Source organism: Mauremys mutica, chromosome 4 (genome assembly GCF_020497125.1).
Source record: "Mauremys mutica isolate MM-2020 ecotype Southern chromosome 4, ASM2049712v1, whole genome shotgun sequence".
NCBI lineage: Eukaryota > Metazoa > Chordata > Testudines > Geoemydidae > Mauremys > Mauremys mutica.
Window position 1 is genome coordinate 24,952,625 of NC_059075.1, and position 16,497 is coordinate 24,969,121.

At 41.0% G+C, this 16,497-nt stretch overlaps 1 protein-coding gene across 2 annotated transcripts in view; it reads right to left on the bottom strand.

The window, feature by feature from the left end:
• The window catches only part of CCNK (cyclin K), a 32,049-nt gene that overhangs the window by 10,549 nt on the left and 5,003 nt on the right, over positions 1-16,497 (bottom strand). For both annotated transcript variants that reach the window (XM_045016925.1, XM_045016926.1), the window contains 6 exons: positions 15,610-15,691; positions 14,713-14,844; positions 13,266-13,371; positions 12,223-12,280; positions 8,351-8,520; positions 3,891-4,165 (listed from right to left, as the gene is read on the bottom strand). In XM_045016925.1, coding sequence (XP_044872860.1) covers positions 3,891-4,165; positions 8,351-8,520; positions 12,223-12,280; positions 13,266-13,371; positions 14,713-14,844; positions 15,610-15,691 — 823 coding nt within the window. The remainder of the gene's footprint in view (positions 1-3,890; positions 4,166-8,350; positions 8,521-12,222; positions 12,281-13,265; positions 13,372-14,712; positions 14,845-15,609; positions 15,692-16,497) is intronic.

Here is a 16,497-nt window from a genome sequence, read left to right on the forward strand (position 1 = left end):
AAGGGAAGCGGGACCCGCCGGGGCCGGGCGGGGGGGGGGAAGGGAAGCGCTCAGGGCTGGGGCAGAGGATTAGGGTGCGGGGGGATGAGGGGTTCATGATGTGGGGGCGCTCAGGGCTGGGGCAGAGGATTAGGGTGCGGGGGGATGAGGGGTTCATGATGTGGGGGCGCTCAGGGCTGGGGCAGAGGATTAGGGTGCGGGGGGATGAGGGGTTCATGATGTGGGGGCGCTCAGGGCTGGGGCAGAGGATTAGGGTGCGGGGGGATGAGGGGTTCATGATGTGGGGGCGCTCAGGGCTGGGGCAGAGGATTAGGGTGCGGGGGGATGAGGGCTCTGGCTGGGGCTGAGGATTAGGGTGCAGGGTCCTAGTGCCTGCCCTCCGCCAGTACTGGCAAGGCAGGCTTCCCTTACCCTGAGCCTCTCCAACCCCAAACCCTCAGCCCCAGCCAGAGCCCTCATTCCCCCCGCACCCTAATCCTCAGCCCCAGCCCTGAGCACCCCCACATCATGAACCCCACATCCCCCAGCACCCTAATCCTCTGCCCAGCCAGAGCCCTCATTCCCCCCGCACCCTAATCCTCAGCCCCAGCCCTGAGCACCCCCACATCATGAACCCCTCATCCCCCCGCACCCTAATCCTCTGCCCCAGCCCTGAGCGCCCCCACATTATGAACCCCTCATCCACAGCCCTCACCCCACACTCCAAACCTCTGCCCTAGCCCTGAGCCCCCTCACATCATGAACCCCTCATCCACAGCCCTCACCCCACACCCCAAACCTCTTCCCTAGCCCTGAGCCCCCTCGCATCATTAACCCCTCATCCACAGCCCTCACCCCACAGCCCAACCCTCTTCCCTAGCCCTGAGCCCCCTCCTGCATCATGTACCCCTCGCCCTCAGCCCCACAGCCCTCACTCTGCACTCCCTCCTATCCCCAAACTCCGTCCCAAAGCCTGCACCCCCACCCCCTGCCGCAGCCTGGAGCCTGCATCGAGCACAGAGCCTGCATCCAGACCCCCTCCCCACCCAAACTCCCTCCCAGAGCCTTAGGCAGTAAATCTAAGTGCGTGTTTTGTCCTTTGAGTGAGGTGCATTACTGAGTGTATATATTTATTAAAACTGCGCGCGCTTAGGGGAGGAGGTGGAGAAGAGACAGGGCAGGGGCGGGGCCTCATGGAAGGGGTGGATTGGGGGTGGGGCCAGGGGCAGCAAGGGGGCGTGTCAGTGATGCGGCCCTCGGGCCAATGCACTAGTCCTCATGCGGCCCTCGGGGTCATTTGAGTTTGAGACCCCTGGTTTACACTCTAGGCTGCTGTTAGGTGGGCTCAGATACCATCCTCATCAGATCTCCAACTAAGCAAGATCAAGCCTGCTTAATACTTATGAGCCTGAAGAAAACTCCAGGTGCTGCAGGAAATCATGCTGTTGATTCAGTAAGTATACTCTCGTTCCTCCAAAGTTAATTCATGAATTCATGCCTCAGCATGGAATTGGAAGCCTAATGCTACTGAAGATGCATTCTTTTAAGAAAGACCCAAAACAAATACCTAGACTATTTGCAGACAAAAGTTAGTGCCAACCGATTACTACATACTTCTCACAGACAAATATAAAAAAGGTCCTGTCCTTAAGACCCTACAACGCAAGAAGACAATGTGCAATGAAACAATTTTTTTTCTTTTTTTGGGAGGTGGGGGGGAGAGAGAGCGCAGCAAATACATTCTGGCTACCTAAAATTCCCCCTAAAGTTTCAACTGAATTTGGTATTCTTTATTTTCCATCTTCAACTACCATGTCCTGCAAATGTGCAATGTTCCAACAGTGCTGCCATGTTCCACTGCAGATGTGACTTTGCTTCAGCAGTAAATAACATTCTATGTAAAATCTAAGATTACACAGACCTATGCATTCTTAACTTTTTCTGCCTGCTATCTCTATCTAGCAGGCAGATCTTTTGCACACTCGTCCTCAGCCCCAAATCTTTTTCTCCAGAGCTGCTGCCTGCTGTTCTCTCCAAATCAAAGTTGCATTAGCAGTAATAGGTCATAAGAAGACATTAAGAATTTATAAGAAAGAGGGGAGGGCACATCCTAAATAGCCCGAGAAAACAGATACCAGAGGCTCTAGTGTGAATTATGCACTTGTTATTTCACTGCTGTTTGAATAAATTATCAAAACATGAATGCAATAGAGACAACAATTTAGTTAACTGCGTATGAAATAGAGGTCCAAAGGCTGTACTTGACCCTGGAATGACTTTGGATAAGTGTGCAGCTGGAATATTTATGTGGTTTTGTCCACTGTGTAGAGTGCTTTCTTATTTTAAAAGAACAGATGATGGTACAGAGCACAAGACATGGAATGCATAAAACTGTCTGCAAGATTAATTTTTTTTATACTGTCATGATGAAAATATGCAAAACTTTTAAGTGGTTTGTAATGGGGTGCTGCCCTCAAGCATGCCCCCTTGTGGCCCTGCAAGTGAATTGCTCCTGGCACCCACTCAGGTTTTCAATTACAGGCAGTCCTCAGACTTACGACACAATTGGTTCCTTACAGTTGGTAAGTCGTAAGTCAGAACTCAGAACCACAATCTACTCCATTGTTGGACCAAGCGTCAAACTTGAAACCTATAGTCATAAGTCAAATCAGTGTGTCAATGTAGAAGCATTGTAAGTGCTGTTCATCGTAACTCGAATGTCGTAAAGTTGAGGACTGCTTGTATTCAGTCCAGAGTAGTTAAAAGCACACACCCACTTCACTGTGGGGTAGGGTGGGGGGCTAGTTTATTAATTCTGTCTACAGAGTGTGACTTACTCCTTTAGTCACTCAAGTTCACACCCACTCCAGGTCCACAGAAGAGTCTTGGTTTTTACTGCCCCTGTTCAGGAGGCACCCCAGGCACTTCTTTGAAGCTGGGTCAGACTTTAAACAGTTTCTTTCTCTTTAAGACAGCAGCCCTGAACTGGGTTGTAATTTAGGCCAACTGCAGGGCCTTGCACAGCTTCTCCTTCAGCTAGTCTCTTTCCCCAATAAGTTTCCAGCCTCAAAGGATTCAGCAGACAAACCTTCTCCCACGGCTGTCTTCTCTGCTATGAGAGAGAAGGTAGCATATATGCTCATCCAATTGGTTAGATGAGAGGGAAGCCTTGCTCCCACCCTGCAGGACTCCTGGTGCAGGCCCTTAAGAAACAGTGACAGGATTTCATGTCGATTTCTTACCACTTATTCCTAGTACCACTTCCTCTCTACTAATATCTCTCAGGTCCATGTATACATCAGATCTTTCGAAATCTTAAAGGGCCTAGGGTAAACTGACCGCTAGGTATCACTACCATTAAGGGAGCAGACTACCCCATCAAGTGGTTCCACTCTGAAAATGCCTAAAAATGACACATTAGGGGTTCCACCTATATTGAATCTCTGATTTTATATAAAATATGCTCATTTTGGGGGAAAAATGTAAATGGCCAATCCAACAAAATCAGTCTAGTTTCTGAAAGTGAATTTGGACTCTTCTTTTCTCATACATCATCACTTATAAAGGTTCTGCAGATCAAGTGATTTCATCAGTAACATTTGGGCAAATGCCTCACAGCCTTCAGTTGCTGGGCATAACTGATTGGAACACAGTAAACCATTCTGTTGACAATGCACAAGAGAGGTGCAGGCCCTGCGGACCTGGTAGGCATAAAAAAAAAAACAACAACTTATTTTGGTACTAAAATAAGCAGACCTAAACTCAATAAAGCAAGAAAAAATCCTACATGCTAAGGTTATACTTTACAGTCACATTTCAGAGCATAACCATAATTTAGATTAAGCCAAGGAAACAACCGCTCCTGCTCTAAATTAGAAATCTGTTCACCACTTATGTTCAGTTAAACTTACCGCTGGACGTTTAGCCTGCCTTGGAGGACTTGACTGAGGAGAGGGTTTCTTAGATTGTTGTGTTTGTTGCTGCTGCTGCTGTTGCACTGACTGCTGGGACTCTTTTTGCTGCTGTGTCTGTGACTGCTCTGAACTTTGAGATTGCTGGGACTGTAGTACTGGAGGCATCTGAGGTGTAGATTGAAGGGATGGTGGCTGTTGCAGTTGGTGTGGAGTATGATGAGGCATTTGCTGTTTCCCTTGTGAGTACAGATCCAGGATCTGGTGACAGATGTCTAACAAAAAGTCCAAAAGGTTAGAACATTCCTAGTAAAACGTAACAATGTTTATAATCAGCTTGAAACCCTTTAAAGGGACACCAATGTCAAAACAACATCTATGGCTAAAATTTTTTTATCTACCATGGGTATATATATAATCTAGTACGATGGGATTATTTTATTACCATGGGTATATACATAATCTAGTACAATGGGACCCCAATCTTGGTTGGAGCCTCTACATGCTAGTTAGATAAAAATGGATTGAAACTGTGAGTTGTTCTGTTTCTTTAAGGGATATTTAAACTTATTTTTCTTCTAATATTATTATTATACATTTCTAGTACTTGGCATGCCGACTAATAAGTCTATTTTTTATATTCACCTGTAGACTAAACTATCTAGCTCTTTGTGGAAGTTAAGTATATGATTCGAGATAGGTTTTAGCAGCTGTTTTGGAAAAACATCCTTCATGTTTTATCTTTCCAGTGCCAAGAACAATTACGTCTTGGATTCATGGCCTAAATAAATACTGAAATATCCAAACCTTCAAAAGATTCCTTAGTTAGGTTATTTGACTTCCAGAAGCCACTAGCCTTTGGAATGGGATACAAGCAATGCAGGATAAAAATGTGAAGTACATGCACACAGAAAGGGAGGAATGCAGTTCCACAAGAAAATTATAACTCCCAATGAATATGAAGTGGTAGTGTCAGTTAGACTGGGGACTACTACACGCGTGTAAAAGGCGTGGTAAAATGCTCTATTGCAGGGTTTCTGTTTTTCAGGATTTATTAATTTAATGGGGGAGGGGGTATTTTTAGCAACTTTTGAGTTTTATGTAGTTGTCCACTAATCGGGGGTTTTCAGGAAATTCTTTGTACATACTTCAATGAGTGAAGTATATAATAGTATAAATGCTCCCTAGTGCACTTCAACCTAGCACTGTTTCAAAGCAGCACTATATTAAAGCAATAGGGAACTTTTAGTGAGCATCAGAAGGGGCTACACTGACCAATTAATATGCAACACATTAGTGTGCTTTAGAAATAACCACACTCCTGCTCCATCTAGACAAGCCCTTAGATACAAGCAATCATTTCTGTTGTTTACTCGTTAAACACAGATTTCATTTTCTGTATCGGGCTGTTTTATTGATGTCTGTCCATTTAAAACTGAGAATCAGAAGCACTAATTGTAATATGGAACACTATGCCTTGTTATATTTTGAAATGCAGTTTGCTATACAAACTGAGGAGTCATTGGTTCAGTGGAAGGCCCTATTAAAAAAAAAAGAAAAAAAGAAAGAAAGAAATGCAGTATATAAATGTAGGGAGAAGGGAGCCACTGGTATCCTAAATCTGGAGTGCTATATATGCACAGAAATCCTATAGACAGATCACTTGCTGGGTTTTGAAGCTCAATGTGTGTAGAAAATCCTTGTCTTTCAGTGCAGGATTTCCAGGCTGTGAACTCCACACTATTCCACTTCATGGCTGCTACTACCTGTACCACTTGTATTTGCAAAATGTTATGGTGGAATCACCTGATCTGAACACTTCTTAAGTTTAGAGGCATTTGAATCCAGAATTTTGATCTGGTTCCAACATTTATAATAAAAAAAATCAGTTTTTAAAATACACAATTGAATTTTCTGGGAAGGTTTATAGTATTTGTGATATTGCACTCCATATGATTTTATGAAAATATGCTAATGTAACTGGAATATGCTTCATGCAAAGGGTCTCTTGTAAGGTATCATTACAAAGCTTATAGTCTACTGAGTGTGATCATCCTATTTGTATAAATGTACCACTCTTGAATCTGAAACTAGAAATATGAAATATAACTCTAAGGGCCTATTGTAATTATGCAAAGTGTGGGCCATTAATGGTGGTTTGGAATCTTGATGACTCCCATTAACCAGGACAATTGACTGCAGATGGCTCTGTTTTACCTGTAAGTCTTCCTGGCAAAAAAAAAAAAACCAGGAGTACTTGTGGCACCTTAAAGACTAACAAATTTATTGTAGCATGAGCTTTCGTGAGCTAAAGCTCACTTCTTCGGATGCATAGAATGGAACACACAGACAGGAGATATTTATACATACAGAGAACATGAAAAGGTGGAAGTATGCATACCAACAGGCAGAGTCTAATCAATTGAGATGAGCTATCGTTAGCAGGAGGAAAAAAAACTTTTTGAAGTGATAATTAAGATGGCCCATAGAAGGTGTTCTGTATCCGCAAAAAAAAAACAGGAGTACTTGTGGCACCTTAAAGACTAACAAATTTATTGTAGCATGAGCTTTCGTGAGCTAAAGCTCACTTCTTCGGATGCATAGAATGGAACACACAGACAGGAGATATTTATACATACACTTCAAAAAGTTGTTTTTCCTCCTGCTAACGATAGCTCATCTCAATTGATTAGACTCTGCCTGTTGGTATGCATACTTCCACCTTTTCATGTTCTCTGTATGTATAAATATCTCCTGTCTGTGTGTTCCATTCTATGCATCCGAAGAAGTGAGCTTTAGCTCACGAAAGCTCATGCTACAATAAATTTGTTAGTCTTTAAGGTGCCACAAGTACTCCTGTTTTTTTTTTTTTTTTTTTTTTTTGCGGATACAGACTAACACGGCTGCTACTCTCTTCCTGGCAAGTGGGTAATGAAGTCTTGCAGTGACATGTGATCATGTCACCTGACCTGGAATCCATCTTTAACCTGGTGCTTTTCGGGGGAGGGAAACCCAGAGGGACAAAGGATTCCCGCCTTATGCAAAAGATATATAAATGGGTGGAACAGAACAAAAAGGAGAGCCATCAGGAGGAATCCCCTAGCTACCACCTGAGCTGGAACAAGGGCTGTATATCAGGGGAAAGGACTGTGCCCAAACTAGGAAGGGGTCCAGTCTGTGAAAGACTTATTGAAACATCTCTCAGGGTGAGATTTTTACCTCTGCTCAGTTGTATTACAGTATTAGATTTAGATTTGCGTGTTTTATTTTATTTCACTTGGTAATTCACTTTGTTCTGTCTGTTACTACTTGGAACCACTTAGATCCTACTTTCTGTATTTAATAAAATCACTTTTCACTTATTAATTAACCTAGAGTATGTATTAATAGCTGGGGGGACGCAAACAGCTGTGCATCTCTCTCTAGCAGTATTATAGAGGGCGAACAATTTATGAGTTTACCCTGTATAAGCTTTATACATGGCAAAACGGATTTATTTGGGTTCAGACCCCATTGGGAGTTGGGCATCTGAGTGTTAAAGACAAGAACACTTCAGTAAGCTGCTTTCAGTTAAGTCTGCAGCTTTGGGGCAAGTAATTCAGACCCTGGGTCTTTGTTGGAGCAGACAGGTGTGTCTGGCTCAGCAAGACAGGGATCAGGGGTCCCGAGCTGGCAGGGAAAGCAAGGGCAGAAGTAGTCTTGGCACATCAGTTGACACTTCCCGAGGGAGTTTCTGTGATCCAACCCATCACAATATTACTCAGGCTATGGCTACACTTGCACTTCAAAGCGCTACCGCGGCAGCGCTTTGAAGCGCTAAGTGTAGTCAAAGCACCAGCGCTGGGAGAAAGCTCTCCCAGCGCTGTCCGTACTCCACCTCCCTGTGGGGAATAACGTACAGCACTGGGAGCCGCGCTCCCAGCGCTGGGGCTTTGACCACACTGGCGCTTTGCAGCGCCGCAATTTGCAGCGCTGGAGAGGGTGTGTTTTCACACCCTGCTGCAGCGCTGCAAATTTGCAAGTGTAGCCATGGTCTCAGCTCCACTCTGGAAAGCTTAAGTAAACAGATGATCTTCAGTACCCTGCCCTAAAAGCAAGGTTGATGATTAAGGGAGAAACTGTCCAGACTAGGGTTGCCAGGCATCCAGTTTTCGACTGCAATGCCCAGTCAAAAAGGAACCCTGGCAGCTCCTGACCGGGCAGTTAAAAGTCCAGGGCTAAGGAATGCTCCCTGCCTGCCCTGGCTCTCTGTGGCTCCTGGAAGCGGCTGGAATGTCCTGTGGCCTCTAGGCACAGGGAGGCTCTGCACATTGCCCCTGCCCGGAGAGCTGGCTTCGCAGCTCCCATTGGCCAGAAACCACGGCACTTGTTCTGCAACCAGAAAGTTGGCAACCCTAATCCAGATTTTAAATTAAAAAAAGAAGGAAAGTATTTGAAGTGTGACAAAATATTTCTGGTACCTTCCAGAACATCAACAGGTACATCTTGAACAAACTGCTCCCACCATCTTCTGTACATTGGCTTTGATGTCCATTCCTGAATTTCAAACTTGCACAAACGGCCTGCCAGATACATAACTGCAACAGCTATGATCTCAGGTTCCCACTGCAGCGACAACGTAGTACAGAGACTAGAATATCAAAGAACAGTCATTTTAAGATAACCCAGATAGCTGTAGCACAAGTCTGAATACCTGACATCTACAAAGTATTGTTAAGACAAAGCAGATGACAGTTAAGTTTTAACATCTCATTCAGATAATTTTGGAACAACAAAACTAGGATTCCCCGTCACAAACTACGGTAATTTACCAAACTAAGATCTTTGTTAATAGTACTTTGATTTAATAAAAGCAGCAAAGAATCTTGTGGCACCTTATAGACTAACAGACATTTTGGAGCATGAGCTTTCGTGCATACATCCGACGAAGTGAGTATTCATCCACGAAAGCTCATGCTCCAAAACGTCTGTTAGTCTATAAGGTACCACAAGACTCTTTGCTGCTTTTACAGATCCAAACTAACACGGCTACTCCTCTGATATTTGATTTAATAGTAATTTGATTTTTAAACATAAAAGCACCATTATCCTGCAGCAACAAAAAGCAACAGGAACAGTTTTAAAATATTTGTTCTGAGGAATTTATTTAGAAAGAGAGTCTGACATACCGAGATAAAGTTTTCACAAAAGCATGAGGGAATTTAGCTGCACCAGATTCCAGTTTGGGTGATTACATTCTGTTTATCTAAAAAATTCCTCCTGTAACATCAGCTGTATATGATATTCTTCAAGTTCTGTCCTAAACAGTTGTTTGGTAGTTTTATTTCAGTGGTAGGTAAAAGGATTTCTACGTTTATTCTGTAATGCATTTGGGCATAATTTTGGATAAAATGCACTTAAATATAAACAGTGAATCATGGGAATTTTGAGACCAAATACTCCAATGTATAAGTTTAAGTTTTAGTTCTAAGAGGTCTAGAAAGTTGTCCCGATTAGCATATGTAGTAGTGAAGGCTATAGTAAAGTTGATTTTACCACTACTTCTCAATTGTTAAGATTAATCATGAAATACTCAGCTTGATTTGCAATTTAAAACCCATAGAAAGGTTAGAGCCAGCTTTTCTTAAGTAACCACTCAACTCATTGCTATGTTCTATAATATAAGCTCTTCAAGCAAAAAGTTGGAAAATCTGCCATTCAGTGATCTAGCCAACTAGTTACAACAAATTTCACACCGTTCATTCATTAACCAATTCACTATGAGTTCTTTTGTTTAGCACAAGGTACTAATAGCAGTTATGTTAAAAACACCTCATTGGTTTATGGATGACTGAAGTACACAAAGCATTAGAGTGTACCAATAGAGGTGAGTCATTTAGTAGTTTCAAAATTAAAAATGCAAAAGGTACATAAAAACATAAGAACGGCCATACTGGGTCAGACCACAGGTCCATCAAGCCCAGTATCCTGTCCTCTGACAGCGGTCAATGGCAGGTGCCCCAAAGGGAATGAACAGACAGGTTATCACCAAGTGATCCATGCCCTGTCACCCAATCTCAACTTCTGGCAAACAGAGGCTAGGGACACCATTCCTGCCCATCCTGGCTAATAGCATTGATGGACCTATCTTCCATGAATCTATCTAGCTCCCTTTTGAACCCCGTTATAGTACTGGCCTTCACAACACCCTCTGGCAAGGAGTTCCAGAGGTTGACAGTGCATTGCGTGAAAAAATACTTTCGTGTGTTTGTTTTAAACCTGTTACCTATTAATTTCATTTGGTGGCCCCTACTTCTTATATTATGAGAAAGAGTAAATAATACTTCCTTATTTACTTTCTCTATACCACTCATGATTTTCTAGACCTCTATCATATCCTCTCTTAGTTACCTCTTTTCCAAGCTGAAAAGTCCCAGTCTTATTAATCTCTCCTCATACGGAAGCCGTTCTATACCCCTAATCATTTCTGTTGCCCTTTTCTGAACCTTTTCCAATTCCAATATATCTTTTTTGAGATGGGGCGACCACATCTGCACACAGTATTCAAGGTGTGGGAGTACCATGGATTTATATAGAGGCAATATGATATTTTCTGTCTTATTATCTATCCCTTTCTTAATGATTCCCAACATTGTTTGTTTTTTTGACTGTCGCTGCACATTGAGTGGATGATTTCAGAGAACTATCCACAATGACGCCAAGATCTCTTTCTTGAGTGGTAACAGCTACTTTAGACACCATCACTGTGTATGTACAGTTGGGATTATGTTTTCCAATGTGCATTACTTTGCATTTATCAACATTAAATTTCATCTGCCATTTTGTTGCCCAGTCACTCAGTTTTGTGAGATCCTTTTGTAGCTCTTCGCAGTCTGCTTTAAAAAACTTTCCAAGAGTAAACTGGATTAGAATTTCTTTTTTTAATGTTGCTTCTACATCCATGGCACTTAGGTCTATATTTATATTACAGCTAACACAGGATGCCTCACCCTCTGCTCTGAAACCCTTTAATGGATGTTGCATAGCATCATTTTTCACAAGGTCCCATGGGATAAGTCTCACCAATCAGTGTGCACTAAGCATAGTGCAGGGTCTTAAGGGATAAGTGAAAATCTTAACCAAAGTAGACGTAGTTTAAATCCACACTGATGACAGTATGGAACAAAGCTGCATAAGTCCAGTAGTTTTTCCAAGGCATTTTTCTGAATTCCAATACTCAACCAGGAATCTGAAAGTCAAGCTAGATTCTTTCCTTCCTATGTATCCCCATCTGTAATAAAGATGATGCAAGCCAGATGGTACAGTCACACCTGTGCCAGACACCTTTCCTCAACTTACGTCACCACCATCACCCATGTAATTATCTCCATTTGAGTTGTATAGGTGTTCAAGACTGAAAATTTGGGCCTAAAGTCTAATCTTGCATACCTAAAATTAAGCACCAGAGTAAAAGTGACCTATTTTCAGAGGTGCTGGGCACCCACAAGTCTGACTCAAATCAATGGGAATCATAGGTGCTTAGCGCTTTTGAACAATCAAGACTACTTTTTTCTGGATGTCTAAAGTTAAGCACTCTAGTTAGAAATTTGAGAGTAATTACAAATTGTGTTGACGCACCAAGATATAACCTAGCTCGTTCTCTCTCTTGTGTTGGCTCTACAGTGCTAACAGAAGTGTAGTACACTAAGTTTATTTAAGCATCTGAGGTATGCAGAAATGACAATACATCTATTAAGAAGATGCTATTTTTACATAATCATCTTTCATAGTTAAATTCAGTTGAGCTACAAGTGGTTACAATGTAAAATCAAATATTTTGCCTATTTTTTTCCCAAGTGTTGTCTGATGAGACAGACAAATAAACACCACTTATATCTGAACCTATTTACTGCACTATGAAGAATATAAAATATGTTGCACAAAGACTATATTTCTGGGACTGAACTCTTCCCAGGCCAAGACATTGGTTCACACCTCTCTTCCGATATGTATTGAAGGCTCTGGGATTTGGCTATGCCCTTTCTGGCCTCACTGTATGGATTGGAAGCAAGGACTGACCATATTCCCTGATCTGGGCTTTCCCCTAAGTTTCCTGATCTAAATTTTATCCTGGAATAAGAGGAATCCTTTCAGGTAAAAACTGTGGAGTGAGGGCAGAAGGAGCATGGCCAAACCTGTGATCCATGGACAAACATGAACTGTCTTTGGAATGTGCACGAAGAGATACAGCCTAAATGTGCATGACTGTGGAAAGAGGTCAGAGTCTGGAATAAATTAAGTGGTGGTAACTAGCTGAAATATTTAAATGTCTGGAAACTTTTTTTTTTTTTACCTGTCATTTACAAATGTCCATGCCATTTGAACCAGTTTTTGAATTTTGTTTTTATCCCCTGAAAGAGAGAAACAAAAAAGTTTACTAAACTAAAAAGCTCAGAAAATTTAGTTTTATAAACTATTATAAATGAAAAGACTTTTTTAGAAAAATGGGATCTTTGTAATATTCTAATCTTTTTGGGTAAATGAGCTGAAACAGATCTGTTACGGGTGCAAACCTGTTGACACTCTAACCTCATGTTTTCATATGCTCAAAGTCCCCCAAAACATTTGCCTTTTGCTCTGAATTTTTTGAGTTCTGAAAAATGGTAGGGGGACGTAGAATTGGTTTGTAAGTTGGAACAAATTAAATGATTTTTTTTAAGTGAGGGAACAGATTTTTGGAGGGACTTTAAGGCAATTTAAGTTAAATAGTTATTGTTTGGAGAGTGAACATGTAGCAGGAAAATAACTTTTCACCTGCGCCTGTAGGCCTAGACAGGAAAGCATCAAGTAAGTTTCCAAGTTATACCAGGCCAGGAAAAGAAAACCCTTAAGCCAATGGATTCAAATGATTTATACATAAGGCTGTGAGTCTATCATGGAGGTCATGGATTCCATGACTTTCTATGACCTACGTGACTTCTGCAGCACCTGGTGCTGGTTCAGGGGCTGATGTTCCTGGCCAATGGGAGCTGCGGCAGCCGGTGTTTGCACCCCTCCGCCGCCTAGGAGCTGCAGGAACACAGAGCCGGGTAGGGAGCCCCTGCCAGCCCCTCCTACCCCCTCAGGCCAACTCCCCCAACACCTCGCCCAAGTTTTAGTCAGGTATTTTTAGTACAAGTCATGGACAGGTCACAGGCCAAGAATACCTAATTCTACTAGTTCTCACTCTGTGGGCTTGGAAGTCACAAGCTCTGTCCCAGTTTTCTTCTGGGAAATATGGTTAGTATTTCTCTCAGATGGTTGGTGAGTAGATTAAAGTTTTTAAAGTAGTACAAATCAAGTGTGCTATTTAAGATCTGTTGAATATTGTTCAGCAATGCAACTCTTTATATTTACCTTTGAGTTGTTTGGCATACTTGAGAAGAAACTGGTATGGATGTTCCACTTGTAAATCAAACTTTATTGTTTGCAGTAAGATTCTCTCCAGGACCATCACTTCCTCCTAGATAATATGACAAAGTAACCACAAAATATATACTTCCCTCTTTTATTCATAAAGATTTGATGCTCATTTGAAATGTGACCTTATTTCCAGTTGAATTTGTTTAGCTTCAGCTTCCAGACACTGGATATTATTATGCATTTGTCTGCTAGATTATCCTTCCCCGTGCAGGTATTTACAAGACTGTGATCAAGTCACCTCCTAGCTTTCTCTTCAGTTATTCCCTACCATTGATAGTCCTGACCTTTCAGAGGCTGAGTTGCCTACCTTAAATGTTAGCATTCTGAGATTTAACTGCCCAATGTGAGTTATTACTGAACCTAATTATGCTTGAATCTATTAGTTTCTTTTAAATATTCTTAACCTTTAGGGTTATTTACCAAGTGTTTACTTCAGTGAATGAAACAACTGAATCCATACTCTCACCTCCATTCTCCCACCTCATTACCTAAAATCTCTAAAATGGATTAAAACTCCATTTTGGGGTGAGCTGTTCTACATTTGGGATGGCAGATCACAAGAGACACACTTGGGCTAAGTTTCTGAAAAGTGAATAGGGGTTTTGGGTGCCTCAGTTGTGGCATACCCATCTTGATGCTTTAAAGAGGCTTGCTTTTCAGAAAGTGTTAAACACCCATCCTATGGAAAACTGAGCCCCTATAAGGTGCCTCAAGATAGGTACCTCAAAACTGCAGCATCCAAAATCACTAGTCACTTTGAAAAATCTTTGGCCTTTGATGGTGACAGCTGAGTATCAAATAAGAAAACTGAAGCTATCACAGCAAATGCAATGGCAAACCTAACTGCTAAATAAACTATGAAAGATAAGCAGCGTTACTCAGAAAAGTAACACCAACAACAGCACATAGTGAGATTTAAAAAACTAAGATCTCCCATAATCTTTTGAAGGTATGGCACCTAATTAAAAATAAGTCATATTTGTCTAAAAAAATGTGTATATACTATAGTTACAAATTAAGATCTACAACTGAAAGAAACTAGTGGCACATTTTTTTTCCCCAGTTCATTTACTTTATGAATTTGACAATATTTTATGTAGTCAATTTCACAGTTTATAATCAATCAGTTTCTCTTTTGCTGAAAACACCTTATAAGCAACAGGAAAGCTGAAACACACTTAAGTTAGACTATATACGTGGTAATATGCCAGAAAAATTATAGGTTTATTTATCTAACTTGACAGTGCCCTTTCAAATGAGAATCCAACTGTCTTTTTAGCGCCGAAGAGAAATAAAGCCTGGAAATACATAGTGTAAGTATTAACTCTGCTAAAACGCTAAGTTAAGTAAAAGAATCATAAGCATGAATAAATTATTTTACCTTTGGGTCATCACCAAACTGTCCAAATTGTACATCATTTAGTAAGCTACGAGCTGTTTTGATTATATCTTTACATTTTTTTGGAGTTTCTTCAACTTTTCCTGCCAGGAAGAGACAGCAGGCTCCAGTCACCTACCAAAGAAAATTCTGTAAGAACATCTACATTTACAATGCCGCATCTATATATTAAAAAATAATTGTATTTTAAGAGTCAGTTTCAACAATCAGGTTATGAGATGCTGTTTCTCAGAGAACAGTTAATAGAATTAGAAGCTCAGGCAATGATTATACGCACAATTTACCTTTTCCTATTTCCAAGTAAATACAACCTTTTGGAAGACGATCTATTAAGTAGCATTTTAATTTATTTAAAGAAATACAACCAGAGGTTTTTGTCTTGGCATAGAGAGCATTGCCTCACAATGGGGTTTAAAAACGTAACGATACACGTAATTTGTCTTTTCTTTGACCACATAGCCCCTGCTGCAAATCAAGTTGTTATAGTTTCAATTACATTAACATAACAAAATTGTAACAGCAAGATAAAACATTTTAATTACATGGAAGATATGAGAACTGTGTAATACTTTAAAGCATGTCTTGTTTCTACATTAAATCATAAATCAAACAATCACATCTAATTAAAATACTCCAAATTATCCTTTTTATGACATACTTCTGCAACTCTGAAAAGCACAATATTAACAGAAAGCTTAAACATTTAAAGAAACAATATGTATAAACTATAACCGTGGCAAGATATTTCAGGGGATTATTCATAAACGTGAGGCTTTAGTTAAGAAATGAGGCCATCAGCCTTTCTGAATTGCCATCACTTTAAATATTCCATACTTAAAGCAACCATGGAATTAAGAAGTCAATGCTGTAAATACTTACATATCTTGGGAACTGTTTGAAGGAATGAAACATATAAAATCGATGAAAATAAATTATTCCAGTTGCTAAAGTGTCATAGTGTCTGCGCTATACAATAAGGATTTAAACAGTATAAATCAAGTTCAAAACACAAGACACATCAGAGGAAGCCAAATCAGAGAAAAAGCCTGTTTTGAACAAATAAGCTGACTGATTCTCTAATATCTCATATTTATTTTTAAAGTTTTATAAGTAAGTGCGATGTTTTACCCAAAAAATCCCACAAAAAACACAAGGTGCCTGCCCTGAGCATTTTTTAATCTAATTCAAGTGCAGTAGATATCTAGAACAGTGTAAAAGGCATGGCTACAGATTCAAGGTAAAGTTCACCTTGGTACAGAGGGTCCATAACACCATCTGCAAGACATAAGCCCCACACCCGGCTTGGAAAAGCCAGCAATAATGGCAGGCCTGGAGAGGAGTCATGGAATTTAATGATCACAACACCCAAGCAAATGGTGGAAGCACTGAGACCATTGTTTCAACTCAGACTGGGAGTACAGCCAAGAGAAGGACTTCCCCTGTGACTGACAGGTGGATTTTGCCTCCCCTTAACTCTCCATTAACATGTGATTGCTAAGGGCTCATGTAGCTGAAATGAAACCCAACTTTAGTGAAGATCAAAACCTTAGAAGCTAAGATTTTTAATGAGGAACTGAAGGAGAAAAGGGATTATTGGTATACAGAAGTGGAAAGTAATTCCAAGTATAAGGAATGGCAAGAAGAGAAGAAGCTGGGAGCAGAAGAAAAAGGCGGAATAATTAGGAGAGAATATACAGAGGGACAAAATGCACAAGAAAAGATGTAAATTCAAAAGCATGCCCAAACAGAGTCTTTAAGGGAAAGACT